Source organism: Papaver somniferum, chromosome 8 (assembly GCF_003573695.1).
Source record: "Papaver somniferum cultivar HN1 chromosome 8, ASM357369v1, whole genome shotgun sequence".
In the NCBI taxonomy this organism is placed as follows: Eukaryota; Viridiplantae; Streptophyta; class Magnoliopsida; order Ranunculales; family Papaveraceae; genus Papaver; species Papaver somniferum.
In genome coordinates, this window is record NC_039365.1 from 64707236 (window position 1) to 64719173 (window position 11938).

An 11938-nucleotide genomic window follows, 5' to 3' on the forward strand; every position below is an offset into this window, starting at 1 on the left:
GAATTATATATTTATTTGGTTCATGGTGCTGACGGTAATATGAAGATGTGTTCAGTTGAATGAATATCCTCTTGGCAAGTACGGAGCAGTGGCAAGAGGGTGTTTATGGGTCTCCTTCACAGGGTGGTGATGTTCCGTAGCAGACACTATAATTGTATCTGATCTTTTGTGCAAGTTTTGTACACCGAAGTGGAACATTTCAGTTGTGGTTTCTCGCATGTGTGTAATGATCAATTTTATTTCTTTTCTTGTTCATGATAGATGGATTAAACGCAGACCCAGCAGCGGTCTGATGCGTTACTGCAGATCCAATTGTGTTCAAGTTTTTCTTGCAAAAGTTTTGTGAGTCGTTGGTGAAAGACAGGGTGTTGAAGCTTGTTTAAGAAACTGTTTGGGATCTATGTAATAGGTTTGGCTTGTGAGGCGCATACTGTTTGATCAGCAGTATCAGTATGTCTCTTGGTAGAGAGTTAGAAGCCCAGATTACAGCCAAATGTAACAATGAAAAAGTTCAACCAGGTACTCGTCGTTATTCGAGGTGTTGAAATTGACTTAGGATACTATTCAGAATCTATGAGATAGATTCGGTTTCTATGGGGCATACAGTTTGATCCTCAGTATCAGTATGTCTTTCAGGTAGAGTTTAAAGCTCGGTTGAAGCCATAAGTGATAGTCATGCAATATCAACCAGATTCTCGAAGGTTCTTTTGCAGTTTGTAGTTTGAGTTTAAGGGAGGATGTTGGAGTTTTAACTAAACTCAAACTACAAAGTCTGACAGGGTCTTAGGACTAAGTCGTGGGTTAATGGTGTGCAAGTACTGCACCCATCTATTAATGTTTACCGAGTAGTTTTTAGTAGGTAACTATTAGTCCTAGTCTTTAGGAGTTTACGAGTCATGGTTGTAATGCCTGTTAACTAGGAGTTGGTTGTGCCATCGTGCAGCATTTAGTGGAGTTCAGTAGAACAAATCTTGTATATTGCAGCCTATATAAAGGCATCGTTTACATTAATGAAATTTCCAAGTAAGTTTACACAATGTAGTCTCTCCGTGTTTTCGTTTCAATCCTCTCTACTCTCTCTCTATGCCAAATCCTACACCATTTAGATTGAGGCTAAAACGAAGAGAAATAAAAAATCATACAGTAATATTGTAGTATTTATTTTACAGAAACGGAGGTAGCAGAGTAGAGAGCCAAGTATTCATCGGGTTAATCATTTATCAATATTACAAATCCCTAGTCTTCAATTCTTCTCTCTCCCACTCCTTCTTCTTCTCCAACAAAACCATCAAAAATAACCCTTTTTGGCAGATTTCTTCATTATTCCTTGCTTTCTAGATTAGTTAGTAGATTATTTTAGTTTTTATTATGTTTTCTACTTATCTACACCGTTTTGGTGGTTTTATCTACTCTTTGAGGTTTATCTTCGGTTTAATGACGATTTTGGGTTATTGAGTTGGGTTCTAAGATCAATAGTGATGCTCTTCAACGACGAGATCTCCATCTTTGTTGTCTCCGGAGACAAACTCTTCATCGGAATCTTCATCATCAACTTATCCGCCGACGAAATCTTCATTGGTGGTCTTTTTGACTACGGAAGCTTCATTACTATTTACAAGAGATTTGAGCAAGTCACTCCTACTTTGGGAGTATTTCTTTTTAAAGAAGAAAAACAAACTAAATAGTTGGAATTTAATTCCGAAAAAAATCATCCTTCTTCCAATTTAATCGTATCTTATTCATACTTGTATTTGTCTTATTCCGGTAATCATTCTCTTTCTCTTGTCGGATTTCTCGGTATTGTACTCTTACAGTACGTTCTTGTTACTTTGTATTCTCTTATTTTCGATTTTAAACTCATTGTAACCTTGAAATCCCATTAATGAAAAGATTCTTTATTTATCAAAAATATTACAAATCCCTAAGTTTTCTCACTAACTGACTGCCTGTACCAAAGTTTTCCATACAATTCTAAGTAGATCACTGCAAATTCATCCAAGCTGCAACCAAACACATCGTCCACCATATGAATGTATAAAACTCCCAACATTTCATAAATGGCACATTTCCAAATAAATATGAAGCGGCTAAGCCCTGTAGGCTGTAGTTACTTTTTTTTTAATAAGAAAGATTAGAGAATTGCATTAAACTTAAACAGAGACCATACAATGATTTTATCTTATAAGAGAAATAAGATAACTTGGCATATCATTGCCATTCCATAACTCTCTAGCTACACTACCTGTCCTAACCTTTTTTGCTAGATGATCAGCTACCCCATTGGAATCTCTGGTAACATGAATACAGACCCATGAAGTAAAAGATTTTAATAAAAATTTGCAATCGTTAATAATAGTGTTGTTTGTCCATATAACAGAACTTACTTTGCCATTTATGGCATTTATTACATTTATTACATTTAGATTATCGCCTTCAAGATGCAGCTTTGGCACTCCTTTCTCTTGGACCATCTTTATTGCTTCATAAGCTGCTACAACTTCTGTTTGCTCTTCATCATAAGCTACTGTTTGAATGGATGCTGCTCAAATACATGTCCCTGCAACAGAAAAAGCTATTAGACCACACCCCATAAAATTAGAGTCTTTTACAATCATCAAAATTAATTTTTGTAAATCCAATGTCTGGAAAGCTCCAATTATTGGCTCTTCTGTTATGTGTACCACCAGAACTAGTATTGTTTTGCTGCCTGTGAGCATTGTTCCAGTTTGTAATGTCTCCTTGCACCCGTCTTTTGTACAAGTTTACCTGCACTTGCACATTATCAAACACTTTTGCACATCTTGACTTCCAAGCATGATCAAAAACTTTTGCACATCTTGACTTCCAAGAATGCCATAGCATAAAACCAGCACTAATTATAAAGTCATGGTTAGTCTGTCTAGTAGTTGTTACATTTGCATACCAGGTTGCTACCCAATTTTTTAGATTGTTACCATTATACATCCCTGTAAAGACACTATTCACACCAGTATACATATCCTTAATTACATGGCAATCCAAAAGGAGATGATCTACTGTTTCAATATGAGTATTGCAAAGAGGGCATTTTTTATCAACATGTTGGACATACCTTCCTATATTCCCATTAACAGCAAGACAATCGTTAATACATTTACATAGGAAATGCTTAATTTTTGGTGGCAGATTAAGCTTCCAGAAAATTAAAGGTATCCTAAATTGGACCAAATACTCTATCAGTGATTGCCCTATAAGCAGTTTTAACAGAAAACTCACCATCGTATGCAAGAGTCCATCTAAGTTCATCCTTAGCCTCTAGTGGAATCTTTATCTTGCATATATTCGTTACAGTTTCATTATCAAACAAAGCATTCGACATAGAGACATTCCAATCATTAGTAGATTGGTCAATTAGTTGATCAACTGAACTAATATTGGCTGACATAAAGTGAGAATTAACCAGACCATTCTTACCTGGAACCCACTTATCCTTCCAGATTGAGATATCCTTACCATTCCCAACCTCCCAGCAGTAATTCTCCCTGATGACCTCTAAGCCTCTACATATACCTCTCCAAACCCATGATCCAGATTTATCATTCACATAATGAAGAGGGTTGTGATCTTGGAAATTTTTATGTTTTAGAATCTGAACCCAAATGGCATCAGATTCCTTTAGCATCCTCCAAGCAAGTTTGGCCAAAAGAGCAGAATTTAGGTATTCAGTTTTTTTAATATTAAGTCCACCATGAACAATTGGCTTGGCAACATTGTCCCAGCCCCTAAAATACAAGCCTCTATTGTTCCTTTTTTTATTCCAGAAAAATTTTCTCTGGATATAATCCAATCTATTATTTAACCTTTTAGGCATTGGGAAAACAACAAGATGGTGATTTGCTAGAGTTCCTAAAGTTGTCTGAATAGGGATAGTTCTACCAGGTTGATTAACATGCTTACTTTTCCACATTCCTAATCTTTTTTCAAATCTAGTTTCTAGGTGACCAAAGGTTTCCATTTTGTTTCTCTGAATTAAGAGAGGCACTCCTAAATACTTTTCTTGCAATCCTAGCTTTCTAATCCTCAAAATACTGACAACATTATTCTTAACACCACTATCTGTCTTTGAACTAAATGCTATTCCTGACTTATCATAGTTGATAGACTGACCTGAATACTTGCTAAATTGTTGAAGAATGCTATCCAAGCTCCTAGCATACTTGACACTATCTTTAGTAAACACCAAGCAATCATCTGCAAAAAAGAGATGACTAACAGAAGGAGCCTTATTAGTCACTCCCTGAATATCATTTTTATCTTCAGCATTAATCAACATTTTAGACAAAACATCCATACATATGATAAACAGATAAGGGGACAAGGTGTCTCCCTGTCTAAAACCCCTAGTTGGGAAGAATTGCTCACCTGGAGAGCCATTTAAGAGTATAGAAGCAGAGACAGTAGTAACACATTGTTCAATCATAGTGCACCAGTGGTCATGAAACCCTAATTGTTTAAGTATAGCCATTAGCAAATGCCACTCAATCATGTCAAAGACTTTGGACATGTCTAACTTAAGAGCCATAAGTCCAGAAGTTGACATGTGTTTTCTAAGGATGTCCACAAATTCGTGTGCAATGACTATGTTATCAGTTGGGTGTAGTCACTTCAAGAACCCTTGAAATAGTACGACTCGGCACACCCATTTTTTTTTTGCATAAAATACAGAAAACCTGAAGCAGATATTAATGAGCTTGAAAAAGAAACTCGGGATTGATTACGAAGTAGTTGTATATCCATTTTATCCATAAATGTTGGTTCTTTCTGTTTGTACCCAGTAAATACACTGTAACAATGCTTATATTCAGAGTACATTGAAGCTCTATATGTAGTAGTTTGGCAGCAGAAAACAATTTCAGGAATCTCAATACAATGAATGGCAAATCAACAAGCAATAGAGGTTGTTGAAATTTAACAACTTAAATGATCCCTGTGGAAGCCATTCACTTGGCACTATATTTACAAGCTCACAACAGTGTACAACCACCAAAATAATCAACCAATCCTTTTTTTTCCTATGCAAATTTTAGTCCCAAATAATGGAAGGACATAACAAATCTTACACGAAAAATAATGGATAATTAGGAATTTTTTCTATATATCACGCTGTTTCTCTTGTGTTTTTCATTCAGCCACCAGCAAAGAAGAAAACCATGATCTCCGACTCTCGGTTTGAGATGCAGATCTTCGTAGATTTGACCTTGAACACCTACCCAAATGATCTCTTAATCTTCTGTCAGTAGCACAATGAACTAATGAAGGACTAGTATCTGGTGCTCCCATACAAAAAGTAGATGAGTTGATTTTCATTGATGAGAACCTCTGACAACTGAGATTGCGGAAAGAAGACGATGCACAAAGGGGTGATATCCGGCTGCAATGACTGTCAGGTTTGGAATATGGGGCTAACATTGAAGTACGGTCGGATGCTTCACCTGAACATGCACAGAGAGTTAAAGACAAACTTGTTCTCGGAAACTCTTTATTGATTGGAGCTGCACCGGGAAGTTTAACAAAAGAAACTATCCCATGACGACAAAGAGGGCATGCAATTGAGCCTGGAGGGCTGTGTGGAATGGTCGAGTTGCTGTTGGTAGAACATAGATATAATGCACATTGTGTGCAGAACTCATGATCACAACCTGCAGAAGGTTAAGAGTATCAGAATTTCCACTTGGTTGGATATCAATCATATCAACCTAAAAGTACTGACGTTGCGATGTGCAAATCAGGGTTAGTTTCAGAAACCATTTCCACTCCAGTTTAATTATGTTCAGTAAAATGAGAACTGAGAACAATAACTCCCTTATTAGGTTTTGTAATGGAGGTTACCTTCTGCAGCCACTGTGCATTCTCTCTCCAAACAAACAACACATGGATCAATGGTTGTGGCTTGTGTATCACTGTTCTTCCATCCACATTCTCTGCAAAAGTAAGAGTGATTGTCAAAGACATAAAATGTTCCAATTCACATCAAAACTGAAGAATATAGAAAAAAATGATTTAAACTAGGTCCAGTTCAACTAGATATGAAAACAAACTACCAAATTGAAAAACCATGGATGAGCTAATAACAGGGAAATGATAAAACTGGAACCAAGACTGAATTTTTCAGTCTCCAGAAGAAGTTAAAATATGCAGGAAAATTGATATTTCAACATGTAATTTCCACGGTATATCCCCTACAGAAATTTAGGCTATCATTTTTGCTTTTCGCCATTCTCCATGAGCAAAGTTAGCACTCTTCCCTTCTAACCTTCGAGGAACTCCTTGATTTGTAACAAAATTCTGATGTATGTTAACCACGCCATATATTTCGGTCAATTAGCTACCCCAGTTAAATTAAATTGGGTTCTCTTTTTCGCTATAATTTTCTGTTTAACTCTCCAAGTTCTCATCCTTAATCATCATCTAAGTTTATTAAGTATCTTACAGCAAATTTCCTCCTTTTCCACCTTGCATCAGATACGTTGAATCATAAATTGAAGGTAACTGGGTGCGAGGATGTCTTCCCACAACTTTTTATGCCATTCTAACATTAGTTAAAGAAGTTTGGGTTAGAGAAGGGATTTAAAGGTGAGTGTGTCTGCTTTCCGATGTGGCACAACGCTTATATACTAAACACTTGAGCACTGGAGAGGCTCTAATTGTGATTTTGTCATTAAAGCACCTGTCATACTACCAAAACATCCTTCAGTTTCGTAATTTACAACTTAGTAATTGTACCAGATTTTTGATGCAGTGTCATGTACATCAATAAGTATCCACATTGAAAACCTCACTCACCTAGCAATCTTGATAATGCTCATAAGGGGGAGAGAGAGATACGATGAAGGAGGAATTTGAAGTAGTTCTTCAGGCTGTTTACTCAGAAGTTCTTCAAGACCCACTCTATGCCACGAACGAGCAACCATCAAGGGTGTCCACCTAAGTAATGATTAACACAATGAAACAATATTTAATTGGAAAACCCTTTAACCAAAAGCAGAAATTATAACACTTTAACCAAAAGCAGAAAACACTTTAACAATATTCAATGCCATAAGAACTTGGAACACACTTATTAAGCGCATAAGCACATAATAAGTGGTAACGGTAAGTATTTTTCAGACAGCATGTTTCTCTAAGGAAACACAAAACATTTTACGACATCGAACTGTTTAGTACTACGAAAATTTCAGAAAATACATACCCAGTGGCATTTTCAGCATTCAGGTCAGCACCTCTTGCAATCAAAAGCTGGATTCCAAATAAGATAAGTCAGTACTCATTCTCAGCATCGTATTTCCATAGCTTGTCAGTAAATTATCACAAAAGTTCAACATACTTGACAACATTGTGCATTTCCGCCACATGCAGCATAATGAAGTGGTGTGCTACCTGCCCCTGCAAGGATGCAACAAATACAATAACACAAATCCACCTAGAGTGAGAGAAAACTAATTATAATGAATCAAGATTTTAGATCCTTTATTTGGTTTAAGAGGCGGTGTAGGCCCCAGCTCAAGGCAGGAGTCCAGTGGTTTCCGCTATATTTGCTTAAGCGGCCATCATGAAAAAATCGACATTCAAAGCCTTCACTATAAGTTACTTGCTATTACTTGTTTCACCAAAACATACATTCTAACAAAAAGAAGGCCTAGGGATTATGATGTTTCAGTCAAATGCCGACCTAAGCACTGTGTTAAGATGCATGTTTCCGTTTGTCAACACAGTGAAAAATGATCAGAAGTAAAAAGTAAGGGGGCTACCAATTAGGTCAATCGTTGTTCCGTCTTCCACAGTAACCTCAGAAACACGAGCTCCCAAGTCCAACAGCAATTGGACGGTCTCGACATGCCCATTCAGTACTGCCATATGGAGGGCAGTAATACCCCCATCTGCGGGTGTATTAATTATTTCATGAAGAGCACTGTAAAAACAAACAAAGTAAACCAAATAAGAAAAATGAAATAGAGAAGGAAAAAACAAAAAATTCTATAAAGTTTGACTTTACCCTTCATCAAAGTCTATTGCAAGTTCTTTACTACATCTTTTTCTCATGATACTCCAAAAGTTGGGGATGCTGGGAATGTAATCGGCAAGAATGAGACGTATGCATCGTGAATGCCCGTTCAATGCAGCAAAATGCAGTGCTGTACCCCCATTCAAATAGTCCACTCTATGAATCTAAAACACAATTACCAATTATTATTTTTTTCAGATATTACAGTAACTGAAATTATAAAGAGGAAAAAACACAGAAGAAAATTTTACATTGGCTCCGAAAAGCATCAGGGTTTGAACAACCTCCCAGTGACCATGTTGACATGCTTGCATCAAAGCAGTCTGTTCATCTCAATAAAATCAACTAATTATAAAAAGGAATCAATATCACAAAAAATCCCTGGTTAACCTTTGAAATTTCCTAATGTGTTGTAAGGAATCATTACCTGTCCACGGTAGTTCCTGACGTTAATATCAACTCCTGATTCAACCAACAGGTAGACAATCTAAAAACAAAAACAAGAGTCACGTCAAATTTTGAAATGGTCAAAACAAGTAATCACAAGCTAAAGACAAAAGCAAAAGAGACTAACTGCTCTACATGAATTGTAAAACCACTGAATTCAAAACAATGCAAATTGATATTTGCAATCCCATTCTTTATGCTAAATGCAATACCCATCAGTTCAATACAATACAAATGAATACCGACAATCCAAAGAAATAAAAAAACAGACACCTATTGTTTATGTGAGTTGTATTGCCCTTGAATTCAATACATTCTAAACGGATATGATAACCAAGACACAGATACAATAAACCAATCACAGCAACTGGATTTAATAGAATTGGAATTGGAATATTACCTCATTGTGACCTTGGGAAGCAGAATAATGAAGAGGAGAATTTCTAACACCAAAAGTAGAATACCTAGCAAGACGAGGATTATATTCTAATAAAGCTTTAGCTTCCATAACATCACCATCTCTTGCAGCTGAAACTAAACGTTCCCCAGAAGCCGAGCATCCAAAAGAATTTCCCATTAAACTTAAAAATCTCATCATATACACAGAATACAACCAAATGAAATATTCATACTGAACACTTTCATATTTCCCATATCAAAAATTGCTCAAATTGAACATGAAATCTTTGTCACTGTATTATTAGTGAGTGATACAACGCAACCCATACCAGAAACTCACAATAGAACACCAATTCCAGAAGAATTATCAACAAACTAAAAAGGGAAAATGCTATCTCAACAAACAAACAAAAAACACCTTAATTTTGAAAAGATAGAGATTAAGTATGATAAAGAAAAGAAGATGGAAATCTCTGAGACTCAAGTTAGAATTTGACGTTATTTTGAAATTCTGATCAAATTCCTTCCTGGGTCTAACAGAGGTGAAAAGGAAAGAGGAGGAGAAAAGGAGAACACAGTAGTTTCAATGGAGGAAAATAAAATGACCTCATTTTTTTGTTGTTTAAACGAGAACAAAACAGAGATAATTAGTAAATTACTTAGTGGGTTAATTAATTTGTTAATTAAGACTTTTGTAACAATAAAATACACGAGGAAATGGGGGATGATTAATTAAGGGAACACCCCCCACTTTGGAATGCTGCAGGCTCAAACCAACACGTCTTCCCGTAAGAAAAGCCTGTCTCCAACTCTCCCCCCTCTCTCTCTCCATGATTGGATTTGGACGTGTTAAAAACTAGGTCAAAATAGTGGTTGTTAGGTTTTTAAGTATCACTGTATCATAATGTCACTTTTAGGTCAATGCATTTTGGATCGGTCAAGTGCAAACGAGCAGATTTGTCCATTCTCACGTCACAGTGGGTTGCCGTGCCAAGGAGGTGGGCAAACGCTCAAATTTGGGAATTTACCCTTTGTCTCAAATTGAGCGAGCGTTTCAACAAAAGACTATCGGTTCAAACAGAGCCGGTCATCCCAGTCAATAACGTTTATATTTATTCAACGGTTATAATCTCATTTCTTATAAATTCAATCAATACCAATTCCAAAATAGCATCTTCTTTATCCAGAATTTCGTATATTTTCAACTCTCAAACTCTTTATCTCTAAAATAGAAGAAAGTTAAAAAAAGTTTAAAAAAAAAATGGCCATTCATCACAAAACCAAAATACTACAACAGAAAATCTCAAACTCTTAATTTCTAAAATAGTAGAAAAAATTTTAAAATAAATTTCAAAAAAATGGTCATTCATCACAAAACCAAAATACTACAACATATAATACTTCACAGAAAACCCGCGACCCGAAGTATAATATGGATGAAAATAAGACTATTTGCAGAAGTTATATAACATTTACTCTTGATTCTATCAATGGTGCTCAACAACATCATAATACTCTTTGGTGGAAAAATTTTAAACAAGTTTGTCAAGAAACTTGTAATATACAAAAACGTGATGCTTCGGGATTGTCGAGTCGTTTTAATACGAAGAAAAGTTAGGTTGAATAGGGAGCAAAGATACTGAAGTCGGTTTGGTAAGTCGCGTTTCAAATGGTTTAATGGGTCTTTAAAACGTGTTATCTTAGTTGTAATAACTAATTTAAAATTATTTAAACTGCAGCATAGAAAAACTCGGGAGGAATTGCAAAGAAAAACTCTCCCAGTTTCGAGCACGAAACACGTTTCACATCCTCAGAAAGCTGAACTGATATAATCCGATCTGTTGAATGGATATCAAGTACCAAAGAAATCACCTTACGAGACTATAAATGTTTCTCAATAACTTCGATTTCCTTATTCTTCACCAGAAACAAACTCAAACGTTAATCTCAATACTAGAGGTCTCCCACATGGTAATTCTAATCTTAGTGTCAATGGAAATGCAAATAGACCTGATGAGGTGGTTGTCAAAAAAGAAAAAAAGAATCAGAAATCCAACTCAAGATGCCGAACAATCATCAAATTTTTAGGATACAACCTTCAAGAATTTTTGACAATAAAGAAAAAAATTGATATTATTAAAATAGTAGAGCGTAAGAAACTGGTTTAATAAATGAGGAAAGGGTTGTAAGGCGGTTGAACAAAATTTGTGCAATGCGCACATGAGAGGAATCATGGGAATGGACATGTCAAGAATGAATGTTGCACAATTACAATTTTGGCAGGATGAATTTGATGAAGTTCAAGCATAGAAACCACGCCCACAACAGTTAACATTGATTCCGATAAAGATGACTTATAAGAGAATAAAAATGAAAAATAAATGTATTGGCATTACACTTGTTTAGTTTGAGTTTTAAATTATGGATGTAATAGTTAGTTTTCAATTCAATGTAATCTTTACTTTAAAATACAATGTAATCTTTAGTTTTAATTTCAATTTCAGCGTTTGTTGAATCCAAATTACACAAACCATAGAATAAAAACAAACTAAATCATATGATGATTTTTTCTTCTAAATTCAGCCCAATTATGCGCAGTTAGATCCTGCCTTAGTCTTAAATGTAAACCTCAATTCTTTGTCCAACTGGTATCCTGTCGTGTCTCCTTGATTACTATATTATGCAAAATGATGCAGGTGAGCATAACTCTGTTCATTTCTACTGGTTTAAATGAACGATATGGTCCACAAATTATATGGAACTTCCTCTTTAAAATTCCAGATGCTCGTTCAACATCCTTCCTACATGCCATCTGCTTCCCGTTGAAATGTCTTCTAACACAGTGCTCCTCCTCTTCGGGTAACTCAGTGTAAGCTTGAACTAAAATTGACCATGCTGGATAAATTCCGTCCGCCGGAAAATACCTCATCTTATAGTTTTTACCGTTGACAGTGAAATTTGCATTTGGAGCATCTTTATACTTTAGTTTTTCAAACAAAGGCATATTGTTGAAAAATATTGATGTTGTTATTTGACCCCGGGAGTCCAAAA

General features: G+C 35.7%; 2 protein-coding genes across 3 annotated transcripts; both read right to left on the reverse strand.

The window, feature by feature from the left end:
* Positions 1-2255: 2255 nt before the first annotated feature.
* LOC113303332 lies at positions 2256-3653 on the reverse strand. 2 transcript variants are annotated; one of them, XR_003337412.1, is made up of 2 exons: positions 3454-3653; positions 2256-2557 (listed from the first exon to the last, which is right to left on the reverse strand). XR_003337412.1 is itself a non-coding variant. In XM_026552359.1 (2 exons), the coding sequence occupies exons 1-2, from the start codon at positions 3283-3285 to the stop codon at positions 2544-2546; spliced, it is 615 nt and encodes a 204-aa protein (XP_026408144.1). In that variant the 5' UTR covers positions 3286-3653; the 3' UTR covers positions 2256-2543. The 2 variants fall into 2 exon arrangements, 1 of the variants encoding a protein (XP_026408144.1); XM_026552359.1 differs by having other exon boundaries at positions 2685-3653.
* A 1165-nt stretch (positions 3654-4818) lies between these two features.
* On the reverse strand, positions 4819-9512 carry LOC113301391 (probable E3 ubiquitin-protein ligase XBOS32). Its single transcript, XM_026550176.1, has 10 exons — positions 8889-9512; positions 8469-8528; positions 8293-8364; positions 8033-8205; positions 7788-7948; positions 7364-7422; positions 7229-7275; positions 6823-6963; positions 5869-5960; positions 4819-5678 (listed from the first exon to the last, which is right to left on the reverse strand). Exons 1-10 carry the CDS (start codon positions 9084-9086, stop codon positions 5161-5163), a joined length of 1521 nt encoding a protein of 506 aa, XP_026405961.1. The 5' UTR covers positions 9087-9512; the 3' UTR covers positions 4819-5160.
* Between the last annotated feature and the right edge of the window lie 2426 nt (positions 9513-11938).